Below are 27809 nucleotides of genomic sequence, written 5' to 3' on the forward strand. Positions count from 1 at the left end.
AAGTGTTTGACCAACAATCGTTAATGTAGAATGACTCTCTCTCCTTTTCATTTAATGAGAGTATTCGAGAAACCCAACAATGCTTCTAATACAATGCAATGAGCAAAACCTCTCAAGATATATATGCTAGCACTGTTACTACCATCTGCGTCTCGGATTATCGCAGTATTCTGCAAATAGTAGCAATGAATGTTGACAGTCACTTTGCATACGCTAAAGAGGATGAAGGCGAAAGCCTGTGCACTCATGAGACATTCATTAAATTACTTGATATTCTCATCTGTATGCATTGTTACTTCCTATGACTTGTTTTCTCCCACCAAAGTTTGTGGGTTTGACTCCCACCAATGGTCGTCGGTTAGACCATCAATGGTGGCATCACCAATTTTGGTGCCACTGAATTTTGGCCCAACCAATGATCGAGGGTTCGACAGAGAGTTCGGATTCCACCAATGGTCGTGGGTTCAAATGCTTTAATTAACTTTGCCATAATTGACACCGAAGGTCATGGGTTTTACTGCCCCCAATGGTCGTGGGTTCTACCATCAATGGTGGCACTATCAATTTTAGTGCCATCAAATTCTGGTCCTACTAAAGGTAGTGGGTTTGAGTGCCTTAACTTTGCCTTCATTAACACCGAATACCATGTGTTTGACTCCCCCCAAAGGCCGTGGGTGGTACTATCAATTTTGGTGCCACTGAATTTTGATGCCATAACATTGGACGGTCAACTTTTCAATAATGCTGGACAATGGATTTGTCAACCCATGAGGCACTTAAGGCTTTCGCCTTAATATGTCAACAGGCTTAACCTAATGAGTTACCAAGGGTTATTTCTAACCTCTGCATCTTCACTGCAGTCAAAAACATAGCACCTCTCCTTTTTACTGCGAATACTTGTGTCAAACTTGAGCTTCACCATTGTGTTGTCGTGCTGCAAGGTAATACATAAAAACCAGGTAAGCAAATAACCGGATTAATGTTATGAAAACCAACATCACATGAAGGCACTCTTGTTAGTTACTAGATTACTAGAACTGCAAGCACTAGTTGTTTCTAGCTAGAACATTTCTTTTACAGGTAATGAATAGGTTGATCAATACAAACGCTAGAGAAGGGGCCATTTGTTGGAAGCTCTTTGAGCGCGCATTTTCCAACTTACACCTTTAGAACCTCTTTAGTCATCATAATGGCTAACCCTTCACTGTAGGGTACATGCCATGTAAAAGGTTTGGTGAGCAGTGGCACAGGATATAAATGCACAGGACACACATAAAGATGTGTTTGTACTGGTTCAAGCCCATACATATTCAAGGAGCTCTGCAGTACCTCTTGCTGTCTTAAAGCGGTCGTGAAGAACTCTTTGAATATGGCAAATACTAAAGCTACTTAGTCGCTGGACAATGCTGTCATGAACATGACAGAGCCTACAGTTTTACTCAAAAACTTCTTTGCCCCCTTCTTCAAAGCTTCCAAATATCTCCGCCACTTTTTTGCTTGCTCTTACAGTAGAAGTCAGTGCCACCAAAAAAAGGGAAATATGAAGAAATCTCATCACTGATAAGGTAGTTGTACCATACTGTAGCAGGGAATGATAACAATGCTTTGACAATATGGTGTCTGACCCTGGCTTGTGCAATAAAAGGTTATGCCACCTAATCTTGAGGTCGTGTCTATACAAAGACCAGGCCACTGATAAGGGGAGCATGGTGGGCATGGCAGCACTGGCGTGGCACAAACAGCACTTCATTGTCGACAATTCCATTCGAACAAGGCTCATTCGAAAACTTTTACATAGTTGGAAAAGATTTGTAAGCGAACTTCCAAACTGCAGTAACATGACATTTTTGACTAGCCATTTCTTTTTTCATTAATTAAATGCCCGAACTCTACCCCCCCCCCCCCCCCCAAGTACTAGGAAGTACTAGCATGCCCTAAATAATTTACTGTTGTACTTGTTATTACAAACTAGTTTTGGTCTTGATACCTTTAAGGTATGCGCATTGCGACATCATGATACTCTGGCTCGCAGAGCAGCCAAAAGAAATGTGTGCAGCACTCTTACTTGGTCAGCTTTTTTTTTTTTTTTTGTGGGTGAGCAACGTCATCATACCTGGCCTTACTGCTACATGTCAGCAAACTTTGTTCCCTGTCTTCATGTCAATTTAATGCTAATGATGCCAAGTTTGCATTCGGATACCAACTTTTCTATCAAACTGAAATATCTTGCATTTTCCAACGTTCATACTTGACAGGTGCGATTCTTTTATGCGTGAGAAGTGTGTGACAATACCTTTGAAGATATGTGTCACAGTTCCTTTGAGATCACATTGCTTATCTTTCATAAAAAATGTTAGAGCCCTGTTAAGAACGGCCAGCTGCAGTGCAAGTTTGCCAGCCATTTACGCCACTGGTGGCAACCTCATCTTGGAACGCCGCCGCCAACCTCTAGCCACGGTGTGACTATGTCGACTTTGTGTTGGGAACAATACGCATGTCCTCCACTCTCCGTCGCTTCAGCTAGGATGCGTTCGACGAAACAGGCTTTGTGCTGAAACCGCCACCGTTACGCTCTAGCCTCGTCGCCGTTGTGACGGAATGAGTTCGGCGGGCCAACTATTGTTACCGAACTCCCCAACGCGGACCTGATCTGCTACGGGTGGTGGAGTTACCGCGGGAACGTCTTCGTAGGCTCCTTCCTACATACGCTGGCCAAGACGCAAGACAATGTGCTACCCAGGCGCGCTACCCGGGTTGGCTCCGAGTTCTACGAAGCCCCTCTGACGTCGGTTCCGGGCCATGCACCTGTGTGTGTGTGCGTGTGTGTGTGTAAGCCATCCCGGGGAGAGGCGCCGTGTTTACAATGACTGGACGAACGTTTCCGTCCCCCTGGAATCAAGGGGGGACCAAGTGCTTATAAGCAGCGAATGTCGGCTGCTAGAGAGTGCTCGTCGTCGTGCTCTGTGCTCGTCAATGTACTCGTGAGCTGTGTGCTCGTTTGCTGTATGCTTTGTCTTGCGGGCTCCATTTGGGAGTCACGCTAGACTGTTGATGTATGTCTTGTTTCAACTGTAAATAATGTAAATAAACCCTGCTCGCCTAAGTCCCGACGAAGAGTCAACTTCATCCCTACGACTACAACTGCCAAATCCTACAACTGAATGGCAGCGGTGAGATCGGCCTACGGCTCGTAGATCGGCCTACGACTCGGAGACAGCAATGGCAGCTGACGGACGTTGGCACATGGTGACCGACCGGTATCCTGATGAAGTTGGAGGTGACTTGGGATTGACCACCTCTTGCAACCGACTGGGTATGGCGGAGAAGGACTGGTGATATGGTGCTGCTTCAGTGGGTAAGCATTTGGTTTTGGCTGTAAGATTTACCAAGCTTCAATTTCTCTGTGTTTGTGGATTTGATTCACTGGGATCTTTTACTTGTATTCTGATTTGAGTGGGTATCGCAGCAAGTATTGTGTGACAGCAGAGCCAAAGCTTAAAGTAGCGACCATGGTCCTAATGTGTTTGACGAGAGCTGACCTGTTGTGGTTATGTGAGGAGATCGAGGACTTGAAGGAATCAGAGATTCGCAAAACCATCCTATAAAGTAACAATGATTTGAAATTCATCGAACAAATGGGTAACCGAATTCTAAGCAAAAGACGGGAACAGGAAGCAATTAGGCAAGAACACGAGAAAGCTAGGCAGGAACTGAAATGAATTTCTCAGGAAGAAGGCCTAACAGAAGTAACGAGGCAGTACATTGATGCATTGAACGAAGAGATTCAAGGTTTAGAGCCGGCAATCGAACTAAGTCAACAGCGGCTGGAGAAATCTGTAGGCTGGACGCAGCGAAAGTGGGAGGAAGTAGACAGCAGATTTCAGTCGAAAGCCGAGAGAAGGAGTAGCACCTGCGAGATTAGCAGCACGTTCAGAAGTGAACTCAAAGTGTTAGGCGCTAACGATGCCTTAGTGGCAGCAGAGGCCGTTAAAGGCCAGAGTGAGAGCAACGAGGTGCTGTGCCAACAGAGGACTGTAGAGACAGCTAGGCCAGCTGCGAACAAATTGGCACAGTTACCGCGCGTGTGCGTCGCTTGTAATGTTAGCGAGGTTGCTAACGAGGTAGAGGGTACTGTGAACACGAGCACCCATGTCGAGTCGGATCTGCGTGCCGAAGTGATGTGCGAGCTGGACGATGCAGTAGAGGGTAATTCTCAGGATTGCGAGCTGCTTAGCTCAAGAGAATACAACTGCATTGTTCAGGGATCGGTGCAGCTCTCCGCCAGTCTAGGTAGCCTAGATAGGGATGATTCAGTTATTAATCATTCGGACTGTGCGCGTGAGACAGCGATCGATACCGACGGGCTGTGTGCCGATGCACAGCATGAGCTGGGCAATGCAGTAGAGGGCAGTTCGCAAGAGTGAGAGTTGCATAGCTCGAGTAAAGCCTGCTGCATTGTTCAAGAGTCGGTTGAGCTGTCCGCCAGTCGAGGCAGAGAGAGTGTTGATTTAAATGAAAATCAATCAGACTATGCGGGTAAGAGACCGATTCGGGCCGACGAAATGTGTACCAGCTAGCACGAGGCACGCGAAAGCGGCATGAAAGAGAGTTCGAGAAAAAAGTGCCGCAGAAAGAAGCGCCGTAAAGATCGGGATGCGGTGACTAATGCAGCGCAGCCAGAGACTGCGACAGGCGTGAGGAAAAGAAAGATGCGGTCGTCGGTGACAATGTTGACGCATCAAACACGTTCGAGCCACCGGTCAAAAGGAGACCGAGAAGCATGTTCTGCACGTACGCGGACAAAGGGCACAGGGCAGTTAAATTCCTCATCATTCCGTCGTTCTTTTCGAAGCTCAGCGTATAGGGCAAGGGAGCGCAAGGTGGCAAGATGAAACGAGGTGATAAGGAGTAGCAACGCGGTCAATCGAGTTCGTGATGAAAGGAGAGCGCCAGGACGCAAATTGGCATTAGACTGTAACGTCTTGGGGGAGCTGATAGTGAGTCAGCCCTTTTGTTGTTCCTCGGTAGCCAGAGTAGCTTTCAAACCGCGACCACCTCGAGTACAGCTAAGATAGTATGAGTCAGTTGTAAACGTTTGAAAAGGGAGGCCGAGAGAGCTTCCGTAGAAGGAAAACGTGTTGTTTTATTTTTGAACATTTGCAAATTTTCGCGATTTGAGACTAGGATTTCTTTCAATATGTAAGGTATGAGCTCTTTTTACGTTTTGTTTGAGAAGCTCGAGATTTGAAAGACGCATTTTTTTGTAAACATGTAGTATCGCGAGGTGTTCATTAATAAGTAGATGGGCTTTCTTTGTTTTGTGAATGAGTAACTTGAAGGACGAGGTTATCGTTAAGAGGCCTATGGTAACACGCGTGTGTTTTAGTTAACCTTCTCTTTTTTATAAATGTTTTTTTTTATTTTCTAAGGTTAAGCGTGTAGGTTTTCAGTAAGTACATGATTTGCACTGAGAAGAGCTCTTAGTTCCTTTAGCACGTGTCCTGTGCGGACGGAAGGAAGCAGAATGTTTGACTGAGTTGCTCGTGTGTGTTGAGGGCAGCCGTATTCTCATTTCTCTAGTATGCGTGCGTAGAGCTAGTTATTAGAAGACACATTTGTTTAAAGGTTCCTCTGTGTTGCGTAAGTTACGCAAGTTTGGTTGTTCGTTTAAGGAACGTGTCCTGTGTGGACTAAAGGAACAAATGTGAGTAAGCATAATGAAACGTTTGCGTAAGACGCAAGTACGCGTTCGGAATAGGGACCACAAAGCTAGCGCGTTTGTGATTACGTATCTGTGGAGTTGGCCAGACGGTTCAGTGGCAACCGTACATTAGATAAGTAGGCCACTATGATAGGGTAAGAACAGACTGTTCGTGAAGTTAGGCTGCTTAAGTTATGTTTGGGTATTGGTATTTGAGAGCCTTCGGTTTAGTTCTGCGTAAACCTTTGCTCTTGTGCAGCACGACAGTCAGGTTTGGTCGAACTCAAGGGGAACGTGAACGCTCGCTTTGGCGGCACAAAATTTTGGGGCAAAATTTGGGGTTTCCCAGTTGAGTGACTTGCATTGAAATTTTGATAGGAAGCCTGGTAAATTAACAGCTGATTCCCGGCGTTTGCACACGGAGTGGTATTGTGTTGCCGGGATCGACTCTTCTGTGCCATTTGTTGTGAGATGGTTGAAGGCATTCCAAGGGCGCAGGGGTTGCAGAGAGCAACGCCATCGTCTTGCTCGCCAGCCATTCTCTTCCTGCCCAGTGGTTGCCAACACTAGACAGTCAAGATTTTCCGGGCCATGGAGGCACTGTTAAGAACAGCCAGCTGCAGTGCAAGTTTGTCGGCCATTTACGCCAGCTGTGACAACCTCATCTTGGAACGCCACCGTCAACCTCTAGCCACGGCGTGACTAAGTCGACTTTGTGTCGGGAACAATACGCACATCCTCCACTCTCCGTCGCTTCAGCTAGGATGCGTTTGACGAAGCAGGCTTTGTGCTGAAACCGCCACCGTTACGCTCTAGCCTCGTCGCCGTTGTGATGGAATGAGTTCGGCGGGCCAACTATTGTTACCGAACTCCCCAACACGGACCTGATCTGCTACGGGTGGGGGAGTTGCCGCGGGAACGTCGTCGTAGGCTCCTTCCCACGCGCCGACCAAGACGCAAGACAATGTGCTACCCGGGCGCGCTACCCAGGTCGGCTCCGAGTCGTCGTGCTCTGTACTCACAATGTACTCATGAGCTGTGTGCTCGTTTGCTGTATGTTCGTCTTGCGGGCTCCATTTGGGAGTCACGCATAGACTTTCGAATGTATCTCTTTTCTAAGATGTAAATAATGTATAATAACCCTGTTCACCTAGTTCCTCCCAAGTTCCTCTCTACGACCTTCAACTCCTTCAAATGGTGGCAGTGGCGAGATCGTCCGACGACTCTAATAGCCCCCTTTAACTGTTCCTGTGCTCCCTCTAATCCCGTTCATCCGGGCCTGCTGCAACATGCGTGGTGCTCACAATACTCGGCCAGTTACAGGTAACCATACTTCTAACTTCCTTTTTTAATGAGTTCTCTTTCTTGTCAATCAGATTGTGAAAACATTTTGCTTGGTAGTTCAAACAAGTATGTTATTGGTGGCTTTCATATCCAAAAACAGTACAACAGCCAATGCGACACCACGAGGAGGATGAGATATCATGGAAGACAGATAGCGGCACTGCAGAGTCCCTTTAGAACACAGTTAAGTAACGAACACCTACACACTAAAGAAACCATAAGCTATGTGCAACTTCAAATGGAAAAAAGGAAAGTTAGTAAATGTGAAACCTTGTTGAGAGCACTTACCAAAGACACAGAGGACAGTACATTAAGGTCCATGCGGTTTATAATCTTTCCAGTGAGGCTGTCACTCTCTCTAATCACGTCATCCTTTACGCCAACAAAAATTGATGTTTCAATGCCGTCGCTGCATTTCTGAGCAAGAAATAGCTTGCTGTCCATGTCTGCGCAAAAGAAGATAAAACAGCACGGTGCTCGCAAATCAACTCTGTTCAGCATGGCTATCTTTGTGCATGGGTAACAGATGAAAAAAGACGTACAGGACTTGTAAAAATTGTCCTGGTTCCATAAATGCTTCACAGTCTGTCAACGTATGGTTGCATCAGGAAGTTTCTCAAGGAGTCTGAAAAGCTTTTTTTTTTTTTAGCACAGTCAAACCCACTCATAATATTCAAGTGCGACAAAAATTCTATTGTTATAACCGGGTTGCATGAAAAAAAAAAGAGATCAAACTGGGGGATCGCATAGCTGTTCCGAGAAAACTTTAATGAAGGAGAGGCCAGTTCTCCCCCTCCCCTACCTTCCTCCATCCGGCTTGTGATTATGTTGACTCGTTTAACTGTTTAACTCTGCTTTGTGTGCGCTCTGATCGCGTGCTGTTAACAAGCAGCGACTGTCGGTGTTCAAGAATGGCGCTGCCATAACAACTGCAAAGAGAGGTCATGTGACATACGAGCTCTGCCGAGGCATCGCCTTGGTGGCCCCAAAAGGCGCCTTTTAAAAAATGCTTTAAAATAATGCCATTCAGGTGCTCCACGTAGTGAAGCGGAAGGTCCCTCGCACAATCAAGGCCATGAGGAACTGAACCATCTGCTGGGTCTCCTGCGAGGACAACGTTGAGGCAGCCTGCCCTACTGCATCATCGCTGCTGTCGCTTTCCGATGAAAGCATGTTCGTGATCGTCTGATCAGTTTGAAGCATTTAGTTTTCAAATCTATAGCAGTGCGCTTTCTTTTCACTGGCAACATCGTGTATTACCGATGATCAGCGGGCGGATCAGCCATCTTCCGTTTCGGCAGCAAGTCGAACCAGGCTGAGAAACAACGTGGCCAAGAATGACTTCGATGCAACCAAGAAAGACGAGTACGAATAACTTAATCCGTTAGCAGAATTGTGCAGAATGAGGGTCATAGAATAAAGAACCAACTGCGAGGGCCCAGCGAGCAATCTGGGAGCAGTGCCGGCAGCGTTGTCAGCGCAGTTGGCACGGTCCATTCATGTTTCTGAGGGTGGCATGGCACAGAGGTACGAGCTCAGCCCATTCGTGTTTGGAGGGGTGGAAGGGCGACGAGAGAGATGTGCGTGAGGCTTGCATGCATCTCTTGTAGAGAGAAGCGCACAGCAGCAATTGGGCTGGCGGGCGATCGTGCAGCGGCTCGCATTTAACTTTTTTTTTTTCGAGGATTTTGCATGTCATTACCTTTCGGTATGGACATTCAGCAGCCAGACTTCATTGTTATAAGCAATAATGCGGAATGGATACATTGTAGTAAGCAGGTTATTTGCCCATAGAAAACATACAAAAGTTGACGGTGCAGCAGCTTTTCGTTATTATAACCGATATATCGCTAAAACCAATATCGTTCCAAGTGGGTTCGACTGTACTTGTAAAAACATCTGTTCACCACCAATGCCCACTCTTGTTTGCTGAGGCCTTCACAACGGGAAGTCCAGTCATATGTGAAAGACTTGCATCCGACTCAACTAACGTAATCTAAACCTCGCTCTTCAATTCAAGTCAGATGTTCTGGACAGTAATAAAAAAATATATATAAATTCTGGGGTTTTATGTGTCAAAACTACTATCTGATTAAGATGCATGGCATAGTGGGGGACTCCGGATTAATTTTCACCACCTGAGCATCTTTGACAAGCCCCCAATGCATAGGACATAGTCATCTTTGCATTTCATTCCCATCGGAATGTGGCCGCCGTGGCTGCGATTTGACCGTGGGACCTTGTGCTTAGCAGCGCAACACCATAGACACTACACCACCATGGCAGGTCTGGATAGCAATACCTGCATATATGTGCGCTGCGTGCATTTTGCATTACTATCTGACATATATCCATGCGGAAAAGGGCTTTTTCGAAAAAGAAAGAAGTGCTGTGGTTTTCCCAGTCATGCCAATCATTGAGCTTCGAGTTTGTTGAATGCTGATGCCAATGAGAAAAATTTCACGATTAAGCCTCTGGCTTTTTATTTTGACAAAGTATTGTGAGTGGCATGCACTGGGCCACTCTATGTGACATACTTTGCACCATTTCATGAGAAAAACAATCACAACTCCTCCAGAGGTTCAATTACTATAGGTTCAATCAGATATATGTATTCTCCTATCTGCGAAGTTTTAAATCTGACAACTATGGAGACTTCTCAAGGGGGGGTGGAAGGTGGGGGGCAGCAATTGACAATCGCAAGGAGCAAGCAAAAGAAGAAAAAAACCGGCAGCATGTTACACTCCTGTAACACATGAAGGCAAACGCCTGCTGCACACGTGGTAATGCATTCAGTTATCAGATTGGAGGGTTGAGATATCTTACATGACATAACAAGCTGCAGTGTGAAGTAAGCATATTGTGCTGTAGGTCAATCTCCTCAACGACATATGCGAGCACCCAATGCACTATTTAAAGGTTCTTTCATTGTCTCTTTTCTTTCAGTCTTTTCTCTTTCTTTAATTCTTCCTCTTTCCTTCTTTGTTTCTTTTTTTCTTCCTTTCGCTCATTTTTTGTGTTTTCTTTTGTTTCTTCTTTGGATTGAGCACCCCCAACGAAGCGGCTCACCGCGTTGCTCGAGGCCTGACTCACCAAGCAGCACCGGAGAAAGAGCCCCCACGAGGTACTGCAAACGTCTGGGCATGGGAGGATCGTATGACCAGGTTTCATGACATTGCGACATACTACCTATTACAAAGACGCATATACCCATTCCCTCACGCTAGGTTAGACAGTACGCAAGCAGTACACTTCAGACAATTACAAACGGACTCTTACAGAAACCCCAGACTCATGCACGCCATGTATCCAGACATGTACACTACAAACAGATGCACATCGTGTGGCAAGGTTGCCACACTAAATCACATGTTATGGGAGTGTTGGGACTTAAAGAAGTCGAGCAGTGCCGACCTCTCCGTCTCTTCCACCGCCAGCTTCCGGTTGCGCTGGAAGACCGCACTGCTCAGCTCGAACCTGACAGCACAACTCTGGGCCGTCCAGCGAGCCGAGGAAGCTGCTTCGAGACAAGGTCTCGGAACTGCATCCGCGGCGGGTGCCCAGACCCACTAAAAAGACGCCGGACTCAAATCTTGATTTGAAAATAAAATTTTACACTCTCTTTCATATTCAGCCATTGCATCTTGGCTTGTTTGTGGGGGTATGAACCATTGCTGGGGGGGGGGAGGGGGGGATAAACATTTATAATAGAACCAGCACTTTATGATGGCTGGGCCTAAGCCTCCCATGAGGGGACGTCGAGGGCTTGCCTCACCGTCACCTCACAGGCATGCTGGGTCGCCCATGTTTGGTCGTCGAGGGTGGAGCTCTGCAGAGCCTCATGCAACCTCAACGAGAGGGTCATGGTGTTAATGCGTGTGTACTGTGCTGGGCACTCCCACAGCATATGCGAAAGCATAGCTGGGTGAGTGGCACAGCACCGGCAGTTGGAGGTAGTGTAAACGTCTGGGAATATAAGGTGGAGGCGGGCGGGTGAAGGGTACGTGTTTGTTTGTAGCAGACGCAGGGTGGTAGCCTGCGCCCGGCTGAACTTGGGGTCAGGTGGGGGAAGGTTCGGCGACTGAGGTAAAAGTGCCTTAATGAGATCGTTATAAGTGGTCAGATTGTCCCTGGTGTCCAACTCGTCTCAAGTGACTCCAGCGCGATTAACTAGGCCTCGCGCAATGGAGTAGTTGACCTTGTTGGGCCCGCATGGGCTGGAACAGGGCCCGGATGGCCTGCAACAGTGCCCGCATGGGCCGGGATCCATGTCAAGGAGATCATGCTGTCTTCAGAGTGTGGTGCCTGGCAGAGGATGCGAAGAGCTTGAGGAGAAATACGGCCTTTGTTGAAGTTAGTGACGGCTGAGCGAGAGTCACACACAATGGTGTGACAGGCGGGATCTAGAGTGGCCACAGCGATCGCCACTTCTTCAGCTATTTCAGCAGTGGGGGTAGTGATGGTGGAGGCATGGTGTAGGACTCCATCGCATGTGGCGACGGCCACAAATCGTGTGCCATAGGAATATTGGGCTGCATCAACAAATGTGATGCCAGGTACGTGAGCAAGGGCTTTTATGACAGCTCCAGCCCAAGCTTGGCGCCGGGTCCTGTTATATTCAGGGTGCATGTTTCTAGGGATAGGGTCTGTGTAGATCCAGCTACGGATATCAGTCGGGATTGATTGTTTGGGGCCCTGTTGCTGATGGTAAGTGAAGCCAAGAGTGGATAGAATAAAGCGTCTCGTTTCAGTAAGGGTGAGCCGTTCAAGCTGTGAGCGTTGTTGGGCTTCAATGAGTTCGGCAAGGGTGTTGTGAACTCCCAGTTGGTTGAAGAGTTCAGTGCTGGTGTAATGCAGGAGGCCAAGTGCGTGCTTGTAGACCCCTCATATGAGGGTGTCGAGCTTGTTTTGCTCAGCCCGGTACCAGTTGAGGTATGCAGCAACGTAGGTAATGTGACATATGACAAAGGACTGCACGAGGCGGAGAAGGCTTTCTTCTTTGGGTCCCCCTCCTCTGTTGGAGATACGTCTTAGAAGGCATAGGGTGTCTTGAGATTGGGCACAGATCTTGTTGACAGCCAAGGCGTTGGAGCCATTGGTAGATATGGTGATACCGAGGGCCTGGATACTAGGGACGTGTGGGATAGGATTGCCATCTTGAAGGCGTAGGGTGATGGCGTCACAGGGTCCGTGATCAGGTTGGTGTTTGGGAGGGCATCCCCGCTGAATGGGCTTGTAGAGAAGAAGCTCCGATTTAGCCAGCGAACAGCACAGTCCGGTTCCTCGGAGATAGGCTTCAACCATGTCGATCCCCGTTTGGAGGGTTTACTCCACTTGACCATCACTGCCTCGGTACAACCAGATGGTGATGTTGTCGGCGTAGATGGTATGGTTGATATTGTCGGCTCGCTGTAGTTGCTGGGCAAGGCCAATCATGACTAAGTTAAAGAGCAAGGCAGAGATAACTGAACCTTCCTTGGTGCCTTTGCTGCCAAAGAGAAGCTGGTCTGATCATAAATCCCCGGCCGAGAGGGTGGCCGTGTGATTGCAGAGGAAGTCAAGGATGTAATTGTAGGCTCGCTCTCCCAGGTGGAGGTGGGAAACCTGGTCAAGGATAGCTGCATGGGAAATGCTGTCAAAGGCTTGAGTGAGGTCGAGTCCGAGGATGGCTTTCATGTTACGGGAACAGTCGTTTAGTACTTGATGTTTGAGCTGCAACATAGCGCCTTGAGCAGAAAGGTAAGGGCGAAATCCAATGATGGTGTAGGAATAGATAGTTACACAGGGTGTCTACCGAGTTGACATTTCTAAATTCCCTTAGTTTTCCAGGTTTTCCCAGAGCGCCTTTGCAAAATTCCCTGAGTGAAGCAGAACTTTGTTTTATGTCAAGACGGGCTGAAACCATATTGCCTGATGCTGTCACTCTCTAGTAAGCATATAAAAAAATAAAAACAACCGACTTAATCCAATTCAAATACTAAGGAGTAGCGTTTATGTTATTCAAAAAGAGAATAGAAGGGAGGGGTTAGTAAAATGCACAGCAAATAAAATGTCTTCGAAAAAATTGCAAATGGAGTTGGACATTCTCAAACACGAATAAAAAGGAGATGCATACAGAAGCATATATTTTCGAATATGACCTATTTCTATCAACTGATAGCAAGCTCAGTGGTATGAGGCCCGAACTTCGTCACAATTGAGACTCTCTCTCAACAGCTCGTAAGTCAACCTCAACTGTTCTGATATACTCTAAACCCATGCACGACGCCTCAGTGTTGTGTTTAACTGCTTTAAAGAGTTTATTTTGGTTTGGATGAGGGACACCTGCATCCCGACATCAGCCAACACTTTGTTTTTTGAGCTCAAGCTCCAACAAAACAGCAGCAGCACGCTTCCTTTCCCATTCATTCCTCAATGCGCAGGTCCTTTCTGTTCTTGTCCTCCTTCCACCACTCGTTTGTCCCGCGGACCATTTGAAGCATCTTCTTGGTCAGTTTCACAGTCCACGTCTGATTATTCGAACTCCCTAAGGGGTGTGAAAACGTCCGAAAAATCGGCCAGTTGGAAAAAATAAATGCATGTCATTTACTGCCCTTAAGGGCTCAAACCGCCACAGGCACATTCGAAAACACTCTGAAGGCCTGTTGGTACACGTATTAGGCAAATCAGTGCTCGTACTGTGACAGGAAATACCGGGTGCACGCGTGTATAATTAAGGAATACATATTGTGTTCCTCACCCTGATACATACTGACCTGCAGAGGCAAAGCAGAAGGGTGGGTCTAAAACCTAATCTGCAGAAAACTGAAGTAATGTTTAACAGTCTCGGAAGAGAACAGCAGTTTACGATAGGTAGCGAGGCACTGGAAGTGGTGAGGGAATACATCTACTTAGGACAGGTAGTGACCGCGGATCCGGATTATGAGACTGAAATAATCAGAAGAATAAGAATGGGCTGGGGTGCATTTGGCAGGCATTCTCAGATCATGAACAGCACGTTGCCATTATCCGTCAAGAGAAAAGTGTATAACAGCTCACGTACGGGGCATAAACCTGGAGGCTTACGAAAAGGGTTCTACTTAAATTGAGGACGACGCAACCAGCTATGGAAAGAAGAATGATAGGTGTAACGTTAAGGGATAAGAAAAGAGCAGATTGGGTGAGGGAACAAACGTGAGTTAATGACATCTTAGTTGAAATCAAGAAAAAGAAATGGGCATGGGCAGGACACGTAATGAGGAGGGAAGATAACCGATGGTCATTAAGGGTTACGAACTAGATTCCGAGGGAAGGGAAGCATAGCAGGGGGCGGCAGAAAGTCAGGTAGGTGGAGGAGATTAAGAAGTTTGCAGGGATAACATGGCCACAATTAGTACATGACCGGGGTAGTTGGAGAAATATAGGAGAGGCCTTTGCCCTGCTGTGGGCGTAACCAGGCTGATGATGACGATGATATGATTGTGTCCCGTGGCAATAGCCCCTTGCCAGGCTTGTTTGCTTCACTGCAATACTTTTGTGTATGCTTCACCAAGTAACATTTCTGTACAGAGGCGAAGCTGACTTTCGGGAACCAGCATTATACAACGCACCGTGCTTTCCAAGCTTCTAAGCCAATCGCGAGAACCACAAAGGCGGAGTCCGTGCCATTGCTGACAGCAGCGAATTTTTTCAATAAACAACACAGCACCCAACGGCAAGAAGCTTCATAGCGAACGTCAAAGCAGCTAGGCTCAGCGTTGCCACAGTGGTGCCTACGGCTGCCAGCGGATCTGCGTGCGAGAGCGCCGGTTCAAGGCGGCAAGGCAATCAAAATGGAAGCGGTGGTGGCTTTGAATAATGCCGTTTCGGACCTGCGGTCACGGCAATATGTCCGGAAAATTGGACGGCGAAGAGTTCTTGCGTCAGAAATTTCAGACGTTCGATAGCTTGACTCTATAGGGTACATGGTGGTGCCGCGATAATTTGGACGGAAACCGTCCAAATTATCGGGAATCTGGAAAGTCGGTCGTTGATTGTACACTGGCAACTCCTCCAGCCGACGACAGGACGTCAAAGATGAATTATTAAGATTCCTGTCTGTTACTCAAGCCAGCATTACCGCGACTTTCGAACCTTTCATTAAAATTACAACTAATTTTCCCTGACAGAGGTACAAATTCTCAGAGTTTTTCCTGACTACTAAAGATCCCTGAGAATTCCCAGTTTTCCCAGTTGATAGACACACTGGATGTTAATTGTCTTCGAAGTGAGTGTTGATGCGTGCTAAGAAGGAGTGTTCCATCACCTTGCCTACGCATTAAGTGAGGGAGATGGGCCTTAGGTTGTTGAGGCTAGATGGTTTGCCAGGCTTTGGGATTAGGATAATGTTGGCAGTCTTCCAGGTGGTCAGGAGGGTGCCATTGTGCCAGCAATCATTGATGTAGTCAGTCAGATGGGACACGAACTCATCATCGAGATTGCAAAGGGTTCTGTTAGTCTGGGCCTGGCTGATGACGATATTTTTTGTACCACTGGCCAACTTTTTAAAGCAAAGCTTTATGTGGCTAGGCAAAACGAAAATCTGCCTGTCCGTGCCTGTGTACGAAGGCTATCATCATCAGCAATGGCTCGAGCGTTGCCGTCTTCTTCCATAGCTAGCTCATTGGTGCCCCTCGGCGCAACTGCGCGAACGTGCTCATGCCACTGCTCCCGCATTCGTCATTGTCTTCTTCTTCCACAGCTGGCTCCATTGTCGCTCATCATTCCAGGGTAGAATTTCACTTCTCTTCTGTTGTCGTAATAGGAAGGCCGCATTTATGGGGGCATGAGCCATTGCTTAAGGGGGTATGAGCCATTCACTGTCTTATGTGATTGCCAGATTTAATATTGAAGCAATTAAATTTTGAAAAATTGCAAGCGTCAATGGCGGGCGGATGCTGCTAACCATGCCACCAAGCAAACTCAAAACATCGAACACAAGTGACAACAGTGGACTGTCGGCATACCATCGCTGAGGTCATTCTCTCCGTCGCAGCTGAACGTGCGTGTAAGAGTCGAGAGTCGGACGTAGGCACCGTCCGGAGCACGCATGCAAGCGCACGTTTTACTGCAGGCTCAAATAAACATTTTACCCATCCAATCCTCATTAAGAAACACAAAGACATAATCAATAATTGAGAAAGACTTCAATGAATCGTTGGGTTTAACCCAGTGATAAACACTGGGGCTACACGTTTCACATTCGTTGGTTAACTATCTGTACGGAGTGCTTGGGCATTGATTTTTTTTTGTATCACTGGACCAGATGCTGCTTTTTCCGAGTATAAGCCATTGCAATGAGCCCCTTAACCCCTTTATTGATGAGTGTTGCCTACAAGCAACATACCAAAAAAAAATTTTTTTTCTTGCAGAGTTTCAGTACTGTGTAAGAAGTTTCTGGCTAAATGACTTCAGCCAACAGTGAATGACAGGCAGCAAGCGTCATTTGTTGGTTTAGAGCAGGAACACTGGACGAGGAAGAAGTTTGGCATGCAACTCACTGCCTTTCGAAAGCAAGGTCAGAGGAGACAGGCATCTGCAAGATATCAAGCTGCACTCGTGCCACACATGTGGTCTAAGGCGAATGATATCCACACACCTATGGTTCACATATGGTGAGAGCTGTCTATACAAATTGAAAACGAAGACTTTGATTGCTTGGGGTGAAGCCCAATTCCAGTTTCCTGTCTGGGGTTTCCCTCTATTGCTGAAAAAATTTCCATAAGATATTTTTCTCTTTGTTGATTATCATTATTCTTGATGTGTTTTGCATATTTAGATAGAAAATAAATCTTTTTCTAGGAACTTGTAGGTCTTGTCATAAAAGGGTTAAGGCTTTTGCCTTAAGAAAGCAACAAACAGGACAAAACACTGTTCAGTGACTCACGGTGAGCAATTTCTGTATGCTACCATCACAAATAATGATGATAAATAATTGTAATTGTAAAATAATGGAGCAGGTAATGCAGGACATTGTCTTCATAACAGTCATTATAACACCTGCATTGCCATAAGACAGCATGGCAGCAGACACTAGCAGTGCTAGAGCTCCTATATTGTGCATCGATGGTGATGCCACCACTTATGGGAAGATACTGCAGGCAAATGCGTTATTAGTGATATTTATAACATACTGCGAGTACTGAGTGGTGCTGGAGATCTCGAAGACCATGTATTAGCCCATCTATCTGCAGTTAACATGTTTCTTTGGGCTAGTTGGTACGACACTAAATACCGACGTTTTGGCCTTGTTACCCTTAGTCATATACATTCTAACCTCATTATAATTAAATGGGATATAACGAAATAAATAAAATTCCTGTCGAAATCTCCACAGAGATCCATGTATTTAAACCCTCAATATAACGAAGCAAAATTGTCTGTCCAATCAATATAGCGAACTATATTAGACTCTGACCCAAAACAAATAACAGACTGTTGCACGTCAAACAAATCGCTTTCTGCGGGGTGTGGCGTTCATTCGGCATGGCAATTAAGTACTCCCACGTCCCTGCACGCCATCGGGCAACACTAGTCTTTGTTACGACTGCACGTAGTTGTGTGCAAGCACTTACCACTGACTTCTCTATCTCACTGCGGTGCACCTCACAGGCAGGCGCAGCTAAAATAGGCATGGCCTGGCGGTGGCCTTCATGATCGCACTGGCACAACCTTGAAAGCCACGCCTAGCTACACCCAACCTGTTCCAGCCCCACCACGCTGTGCAACTACGCATGGTGGTGTGAAAGACCACTTCATCCACTTATTTGTCTACAGCACAACCACGCAAGCTGGTGCAGCTAGGCAAGACCTCCGAGACCGCATTTGTGCCAATGAGATCTCAGAGGCCATGAGCCAGCCGAACCAAGCTGTCTCCGTCGATCACAGAGCGGAGCTGTGTGGGAGTGGCTGATCAGCCTGGATCAGTCAGCTCTGTTGTGTACCCCCTTGGGCATATATTGCAGTACTTTGGCTGCCCTTCTACTTCATTATAATGAGGTTCGAGTGTACATAAGCATCCCACAACATGGCACACACAGTACAAGACAAAAGCAAACAGTGGGTACCGCATAATTCTTCATACTTTTGTAATTTGGATTTATTTTGTTGATGATGTTTAATGATAACTACAATTTTTATGCTTAACTGTTATTCCAAGAAAGAAATGACATACTGCTACCTGATGTCCTTTCTTTACTTGGTTTTATCACTGCTGGCATGCAGACATATCTCTTTTGTTTCAGAGTGCTAGTTCTCACCCTGTCTGCAAGAATCGATGCGACCAGTCTACTCTTGAGCTTTATCGGTCTGTCTAAGTTAGCCTTCAACAAAATGCTTCTAGCTTCTCTGTGAACATTCACCATGCTCCACGTGGGTTACCAAAAACATACTTTGTTATGAAGAACAGCGGCCAGCTGAGAGCTACTTCAGTTCCGATTCGACAGCTGATGACCTGTGCTGTCGTTGCCACTTTAGTGTTGCTTGCTTTCTGAGCACGCTTACCTAATGAAAGTATCCATTCTTCACTTATTCTTTCTGGTAGTGTTACTGCTTCTTCACCGTCACTACACTGCAGTGATCGGAACCGGTGTAGTGACTTACCCTCACTAATATCTGCGGCCTCCGGAGTCAGTGCACTCTTGGCTGTAGTCCAACTGAATCCCTCCTGTGGTGACAAAGCACCGGACTCGTCCAATGGGTCTGGTGGCACCTCATCGAGCACATCGACACCTTGGCTCAGCTCTGAGATGCGTCTCTGGGGGCCCTCTTCTTCTTCAGCAGCAGACCTATCCTTCGCTCCTTCGCCAACAATGTCCACAGCTTGCTTGATGACAGGCTCCTTGAAGAGGACAGTCTTGAGAGATTCCGCCCGTCCAGAGTCAGAGTCGCTGGCTGCATCTTTAGTGCCACCTGATGCCGTCTTGCTTGCTGCCAGAAAGCTGCCGTCATGCGACGTGTAGGTGCCTGGTGTCCCACAAGGAGTGCTCTGAGCATCAGGCAAACGGAGGGCGGACACCCCGACAAGCCACTCCTCACCGAGCTGTTCTTTTCGGCTTTCCAGCTGGCTTTTGTAGGTGAGAAAATCATCGTGCGGGGCAGGGGCTGCAAAGTATAGGAACAGGATTCATTTGACTGATTTGATTAAACGAACAATAAAGAGAAAGAATTTTTTAGCTGTACTAGTAAATTACCCTTCCACAATATATAAAAAAAGCCCCTCTTGCTGCAAAAGGACAATTCGTAAGCCAGAAAAAGGTGCAAGTACGAAAGACGAATGGCGATGCCCCCTTGAAGTTCTCGCACCATCTCACCCCAATGTCACGAGTTGTGATGGCATCTGCTCGGGCCTAATTAAACCTTTTCTAAAAGAGCCAAATACTTAACATGGCAAGTTTTGATAACATTTATGTAGTCCCAACTGGTTGAATATGAAAAACATACATTGAAATCTGTGATGTCAAACTGACATACCGGTGCCGGCATTTCGGCACGAAATTCAGAAAATTTATCTTTGGCTTTCATTTTCTCTTTCAATAATCAATCTATCAGGGAAAAATTAATGAAAATCAAGTTTTGAAAGAATATTTCATCCCTCCAAAATGATACAGGGTTTCTCTTCAGTGTCCCTTTAAGGGGACCCTAAGGCAGAACACTAAACCAGCTACAACTGGTAAAGCATTCTTCAAAAACTCATTCATTAATTCAGTGAAAAATGACTCACAGTTGAACAACTATGTTTATTTATTTATCTTAGAATACTGTCAGCCCTGTACAGGGCTTTTACAGGAGTTGATAACAATGCATGTATATGCCAATGACAGCAACACCTAGGATCATATCAACTCAATATGGTATGTCTTAACTATAGTTCACTAAAAAAGCATGCATCAGAAAAATGAAGACAGTAAAACATATAGAAATCATTGATAACATTATTGTTTATAATGACTACATGTTTAAAATGAATATTATATATAATGCAGTCATTTTTGTGTCTGATGCTACTTTGTTATAGCAAATTTATATATCACATTACTAGAGGAGAAAGTAAAAGTTAAACTTCCTTTGCTTGAATTTCGCACTGAAACCTCATCGCCAATATGTCAGTATGACGTCATGGATCTTAAAGTATTTTCTCATATTTAAACCATTTCAGTGCAGAAAAACTTCCCAAAATTTGCCATGTTTAGTCTTTGTTTCCTTTACGATGAAACATAATCCTTCTTTTTCAATGAACAATTAACTAAACCCAAGTAGAGGCCGATAAAACTCATCATGTCATGACAAGCTGGTACAGCAAATTCATGGTAAGGCTGCCACCCGCCCTTTCATTATGTTTTTTTTCTGGCTTACTAATCTTCCTTTCATGCTAAGAGTGGCCATGCTACTATTGCAGAGCCAGAAGTTACTAACACAGCTAAAATTAATGTTTCTCTTCCAGGTACGTTTAATGCATAAGAAAGAACGATATTAGAGACAACATAGAGGAAGGCTCTGGATTATTGTTGACCACCTGGGGTCTTGGGGTATTGTACCACCTGGGGTGCTCTAGCATGCACCTAAGTCTAGGCACACAAGCACTTTTGCATTTCGCTCCTCACTGAAATGCATTCTTTGTGACTGGGAATGAATCCTTCAGCCTCGTATCAGCAGCAGAATGGCACGTCCACTCAGCTACTCCCACTGTCTGTGCAGAAACTGGACGTCTGGTGCAAGGTTACATGAATATATTCAGAGCAGAAGTTTAATTTGCAAATGACATGGCATCAGTGCTGTAGTCACAATAGTAAAATCCCCCCCAAAATTTAAAGTACAGTGAAATCTCTATAACAAACTTCAAGGGACCATGGTAAATTGTTCGTTATTCTGAAAGATTGTTATAGTGGAAGTCCCAAAATTAACCATTCCACCCATCAACCTATCAGTTCATAAGTTGTCCCCATATGAGCTATCCATGAAAACGTCACTGTTGGCTCTCGGCAAGCGCTGTTGCTATTTTCCATAGATCCCACCGCCACAAAGCACTACATATCAAGATTGGCACGCGCAAAACAAATGCTGACGCCGATAAAACTGTCGATAAAACTACCGACAAAAAGGTAGCTCCATGTCGCCTCCAAAGCACAATGTTTCTTGCTTTTTGTTTGTTTTTCACATTTCTTGTAGTGAACACCGCAACTGTCTCGCTCAAAGCAGGCACCTGAACTATGTCAAAGCAAAAGCGCGCGTAAACGACGCTGTCTGGAGAGTGCAAAGTGCGACCGTGTGGCATCTCCGCGAGTACGGAGGTTACATTTCACCACGCGCGTAGCTAGTATAGCCGCAGATAAAAGCGCGAAAGAAAGAGGCTTGCGCATAAAGCAGGGTGAAACAAGGAAGAGATGCACCTCTGTTGCTAGGCGACACTTTTCTGGGTGGAGCATGCACTGGCAAAACCTGATGAGTCGTCACCTTTGCTCGCCCCCATTCTTTTTTTCTCTGGCGCCGTCTCAAGTTTTCTGAACCCATGCACCAGGACGTAGCTCTCTGTGTCGTCTGCTAGCCTACTGTTTTGTCCGCTGTGAAGGATACATGAAAATCTAAGAATCCCCAGATTTCGGAATATTAGTTCCTAGTACTGAGGCATTGTTAACATCACAGGGAAACTGAATAATGAGGGTTATTCTGAAAAGTTCGGTATTCTGAAGTTTGTGGTACTGAAATATTTTTACATTGAAACTACTATAAGAAGTCAGTAGTTCTTTACTCTGTGAAGTTTGTTAATGTGCTGTTCGTAGTAACGAGGTTTCACTTGCCAATCCTTGAACACTACTACATTTATGTATTTTTTAAATGCTGACACTCTTTTAACTGGATGGCTGGAGACATTTTTTCTTTTCTTTTGTCGCACATATTTACTAAGTTTTATTCTCTTTTGCAAGAGATTTCAGAAATAGGAGCTGGCAGAGCTGCCCTTTCCTCTTGCGAAGTAAAACTGCATAAAAAAGTCAGTCAAGATCCTTTAAACAGTGCTGTAATCCGCTAAAAATTCACAGTGAAACATTTTTACCAGCACTAATCTCAAACGTGATAAAGAGGCGTAACCCTCTCCATAGTCCATTAAAGTGTATCACTACACCGGGTGTCATAAGAATAAATTACCATAGTGATGCCACAAAATGCAAAGGCACGTAGAGCACACACAGATTTTTCAATGCGTGGCATTCTGTATACGTCAAGAGAAAAGTACTTATTGAATTACTCCAAAAAATTTCCACACTGGAATTTCCAGAGCATGGCGCAAGAGTCGTATGAAAAGTCAACAACAGTAGCACCTGCATTATAAAAGACTAAAGTATTGATGATTTGTGCATTGATTTTTGTCTTTACTTCACATCAACAAAATGTCGTGATCATGATTATGATATCAATAATCATGCCCTTGTTTCATATCAATATGTTAAGTAGAAAAGGATGCATTATGAAAATTTGTGCAAAATGTGTGGGTAGGTGGTTGTGGCTGAAGTGTGGCCTAAAAAAATTTTAAACTTAATTACTAATTAGCAAATCATATTTAATTGAATAATTAAATTGTGGTTTTTGCACGCTTATTCATGTTTGCTGTCACTAGTAATGCCTTGTTTAAATGGGTTGAACATTCAGTTACTGCAAAAAAAAAGTTAGAAGTAAAAAATGCCATGCCAGCAGTCCTGTCTTTCCTGTTCCCATTCTCAGTATGTGTCATAACAACCTGCAATTTATGTATTCAGGCAAACGAGGACAATTGCGTCCTTCTTCAAATACACAGATACAACAAAAACCATGGCAAAGTTCATGGGAATCCTGCCAATGTCTAGTAAATGTCTACTAGCGGCACATCCCAGCATGAATGCCATGTTCTCACCGTTGCCACTTTCCTTAACGGGAGGCACGTGTCCTTCTTGGTCTAAGATGGTTGCCACCCTGCTGGATTGACGCTTCTTGGATCTTTTGCCTTCCCTGGGCCTTTGGCCAGCCACGGGGTCCATCGTTTCAATGCTGCTGCACGAGCTACCGTCCTGTTCGAACGACGCGGAGAGCCTCTGTTTGCTGCTCAAAGTCAATGCAGATGTGGAGGCCACTGCCTCGCAATCCCGTTGCTCTATTATCTCTCCTGCAAGGCTACTGCTGTCGTCCGACTCGACCATGAGCTGGAGCGGTGGCACAGAGATTACTGGATCCGGCAATGGTGCATCGGCCTGCCTGACGCGTGGCTGCCTAGTGTTCGTAGGCTGCGGAAGAAGACAAAACAAGTAAGCGTATTTGAAATACATTTCATACATGGCAGGCAATGCTATGAAGGCTAGAAAGACTTGTATCACTACTTGGATTAGCCACTGAAAAATTGGTGCGTCACATATGAAAGGAAGATATAGGTATGTGTCATGTAATCTGAAGAAACTTCAAGTCTCGTACGCTTATGATGCGAAACATGATGTAAAATTACATGGAAGGCGTTGCATTTCAGAAAGATATGGCATCGAATGAGCAAAGTGACATGTTTGTACAACTTTGGTTGTGAGCACACTGCTTGCACTCACAACCAAAACATAGTACATTACATACTGGATGAACAAAGGTGCACAAATAATATGTGATTTGATGCAACTTTCATGCCCACAAGTTGTAATTGTAATACATAAAGTAGTTGTTGACTAGAAAGCGTCGCGGATCAAAAGCAACTGCACTGCAAAATGCGCTGTGTGAGCCTTCTAACAACCACAATAGTACTTGTATGGCTTCTGCAGCTTTGCCTACCAAGAATGAAACGGAGTACAGAAAACAAACCTGGGCAATCCGGTATGGATTCACAGTAGACAAAGGCAGCCATGCAAAGCACAGACCCACGTAGAACAAAAAGATGTCTTGTGTGAATGCCGCTTTGCTTGTGTCTGCGTTTTTCACGCCTGCCTTTCTCTACTAAGATAGTGCACGCTTTGCGATACTGTGCTTTGAAGGGGACCTATTTACTTACACAGAGCAGAGATTATGCGAGATACACTATATCACAAGAATTGTCTAATCTCGCCTTTGGTTTGAGACACTTGGTGTTTGGACCTTTGCGTTTGTCCAGCCTATCTAAAAGTGTAAATTTGGGTTTTCTGCTATTTGTGAGCCTTGTGGAAGAGCCAGTACATGCATGCAACAATGAAAGACGTCCGGCATCATCAGAGACTGCAGTGCTGGGAACTGCGTGCCGTCATATCATGCATATCAAAAGCTTTTCAGTAAAATTGTTCCTCCGTTTCAATGGACCATGTATAGTAAAGAGGCCCAAAGGAAATGCAGCTGTTGTATGAGTGATTGATTCTGGCGTTTAACATCCCATAGCAGCGCAGGTGCCATAAGAGACATTGTAGTGGGAGTGAGGGAGAGGGGTGGCTTTAGGTGAATTATGGTCACCTGGCACTCTTTGCAGTAGACTAAAATCTCATACGCCAGCATTTCTGCCTTTAAAGGGACCCTCACCAGGCCACAATGAAAATTTTGGTTATACACTGGAAGTTGTTATGAGTCCTCTCGGGAGCTTTCTACTGAAAGAATTTTTCAAATTGGTTCATTAACAGCAGAGATATAAATATCTCAGTGCTGCAAGCCCGTGATTTTAGGAGGCAAGCGTCATCGCGAACAAGGACACTTTCTCCACTTGTCCTGTCTAGCCCCTACAAGAGAAATCCCTTCCCTGCATTCTCCCATATAGGAGCTGTAGGATCGCATGACACATATGTCACAGGCCCCGCTTTCTTTTAACATGACAGCTTTAAGGGCCCCGTGTTGCAGAAAATTTGGCGTCGGCGTCCCACGTCCAGTGTCGACCATCTTTTGGCAAAAATAATTTCGAATCATGCAAACCCAACTATGCATACCCAACCACGCAGACCCTCCATTTAGCACAAAGAAGTTGCTGAACTAATTGAATTTCTCAAATTAAAATACGTCAGAAAAATTGTAAAGTATGACTTACTCACAACTTACAGACAAGATAGCGTCAGATCGTAATTTGAATATACGAGAAAACATAATTCTGTTATGCAGAAACTCAAACACAAACACCTTTTCCCGCATTTCTACCATTCATAGACTGCCCACGACGTCCCGAGATTTGTGCGCACTGGCGCACACAAATCTTGGAGGCCATGAAGCAGCACGCCCGTATCCTTGCAACACTTCAAGATGGCGCTCGCCTCCACCACATCGCAGTCCCCTCAAGAGGCTGTGTTTCTACCAGAAAGCTTGCCTTCGTGCATAGCATTTGGTGCCAGCATTTCCCAGTAAGCATTATGGTTACATAAGCTGCAGTTGCTGCAGTTGTGGGAAGCATGAGAAGCAGTCAGGGATCTTTGAATGCTATCACGCATTCTACTCTTAAATGTGAAGCTTGAAGGGCCCCTCACCAGGTCTGACCATTTTGAGCTGACAAGCGCCAAGCATACCTTGCATCATAACGATCGTGTCTGCAAAGTATTACATCGCTGCGCACCACAGAAGGATCTGAAATTTCAAACCGAACGTCATTCTTCCTTCTCCTCGTGGCTGCCGCGCTCCAAACCGGAGGATGGCATACTCGCATCCCTGCACCTACGTACTCGAGTCCGCAGTGTGATGTCGCTCGTGGTGACTCATGACTGAGAATTATTCAAGGCACCATCTGTTACTTGTGTGATCTGTTGCTTGAATTAACGAATTGAAGTTTAGAGAGATGATAAAACACACAAACGGAATGCCTGCGTGTTTTTTGCTTTACTTCGCACTGCAGCAAGAGAGATGTACTTCCACTTTGTCTGCTTGTTCCCACGCTCGTGCGGTCACGTGCGCAGGTACCGAAACTATGCCATTTTCTGCCTTGCTCCAGCACCCGTGATTATGCTCTGCGATCAGCTTGTTCTGCCTCAGTATTTGTGTAGCACTGAATTATACCACTAGTCATGTGTCCTTGTGCACAGCGCGCAAAATCGATAACAGCTCCCGAGCAATGCCTCAAGCAAAAGTGCGCATCACCGAAAAAAAAAAAAAAAGCACCGAGAAGTATGTGTCACGCAATTTTCGAGGTCCAACATGGGAGAACGCAAGGAAGAAAAAAATTTCGCTTGCGGAAGCTAGACAAGGCCAGTGGAGAGAGAGTCTCGCTATGCAGTGGAGCTCGCCTGCTGAAACCATGGGTTCGCGGCACTGAAATATTTCTATCTTGGCTATTAATGAACCGATTTGAAAAATTTTTGTGGCAGAACGCTCCCTTAAGGACACGTAACAACTTCCAGCGTATAAACAAGATTTACTATGGGGCCTGGTGAGGGGCCCTTTAGGCGACCTCCAAATTTTTTTTCTTGCTTTCTTGCTACATGATGAACTTCCGCTGACGGTCACACATGTGAGCTGTTGCATTTGTCTCATTCCACGCAGTGCACAATTTTGCGCGCTGTGCACAAGAACACCTGACTAGTGGTATAAGTCAGTGCCACACGAACACTGAGGCAGACGCAAGTGGATCGCAGAGCAAGATCACGCTCTGGAACATGAGAGAAAATGACATAGTTTCGCTCTCAGTGCGTGCGACTGCACGACGTGGGAACAAGCAGATGAAATGGAAGTACATCTCTCTTGCTGTGGTGCGAAGTAAAACAAAAGCACGCAGACATTCAGCTTGTGTTTTATTATTTCTCTACACTTTAATTTGTCTGTTGAAGCAACAGATTACACAAATAAAAGATGTTACCTTGAATAATTCTTGAAGTGTCATGTGTCACTATGAACGACGTCACAGCATATACATGCATGTAGGTGCACCTTGCTGACATACGTCATCCCCCCATCTTTGAGCGTGGCACCAGTGAGGAGAAGGGCAAACAGCATTTAGTTCAAAATTTCAGCTCTTTCTATGGCGTGTAGCGATGTTTCTTAGCAGACACGATTGTGAGTGCTTGTCAGCTCAACATGGCCAGACCTGGTGAGGGGCCCTTTAACCTCATCAAAATGAGGGTGCGTTCACTAGGAAATCAACCTGCAACCATGCGTTCTGCACTAGAGCACCATAGCCACTGAAACATGGTGGCAGGTGAAGCTGAGGCTGTGGGTCCTCACAGTGAATACAGAGGAGAGTTTGTGTTCCCTTTGGTTTCACAGAAAATGAATGTAAAATAATAACCCCATGACCACCTTTGGATCCCCACAGGTGCTGATTTTGGGGTTGAGCATAGCAAATCAGCCTAGTGATTCATCACAAGTAAAACCTTCTGCATACTCCTATGCTCACTCGATGTTGGGGAACATTTGTGCTCCCAACTCTGTGCCATTGGCTGCATGGAAGGTGGCAGCTGGCTTCACCTTGGGCTTCGTCACATGTAGGTTACCACGGCACCAAATCGAGGCGCCCCATAGGAGTGGGAGGGGGCTATGGTTTAAGTTTGGGCCCCTGGGGTTCTTTAAAGTGCACCCCCAAAGCACAGTAACAAGAGCATTTTCAAAGTTCACTTCCATCACAATGCAGTCACTATGACCAGGAATTCAACCTGCGACCTCATGCTTAGCAGCAGAACAGCAGAACAGCTGAGTAGCTACTCAGCCATTACAGCACATGCGTGAAAGCACAAGTGTCCTGAAGTAGCAAGTTTTCTCATAAATATATGAACAAACATGGGAGGCGGGGTGTCAACTTCCAGGGTTAATGGCCTGAAGTGTCAACCTTTGGGTTAAAGGTTGACGCTTCATTAATGTTGAACCTTCAACCTGA

The 27809-nt window shown here is 45.7% G+C and overlaps 1 protein-coding gene across 3 annotated transcripts in view; it reads right to left on the reverse strand.

Annotated features, from left to right (window-relative positions):
* The window catches only part of LOC126530721 (serine/threonine-protein kinase 11-interacting protein), a 110356-nt gene that overhangs the window by 39450 nt on the left and 43097 nt on the right, over positions 1–27809 (reverse strand). For all 3 annotated transcript variants that reach the window (XM_050178001.3, XM_072288195.1, XM_055070766.2), the window contains 4 exons: positions 22947–23313; positions 18665–19165; positions 7334–7491; positions 842–934 (listed from right to left, as the gene is read on the reverse strand). In XM_050178001.3, the coding sequence (XP_050033958.2) occupies positions 842–934; positions 7334–7491; positions 18665–19165; positions 22947–23313 (1119 nt within the window). The remainder of the gene's footprint in view (positions 1–841; positions 935–7333; positions 7492–18664; positions 19166–22946; positions 23314–27809) is intronic.

The sequence above is a fragment of the Dermacentor andersoni genome, chromosome 5 (assembly GCF_023375885.2).
Source record: "Dermacentor andersoni chromosome 5, qqDerAnde1_hic_scaffold, whole genome shotgun sequence".
Lineage (NCBI taxonomy): Eukaryota > Metazoa > Arthropoda > Arachnida > Ixodida > Ixodidae > Dermacentor > Dermacentor andersoni.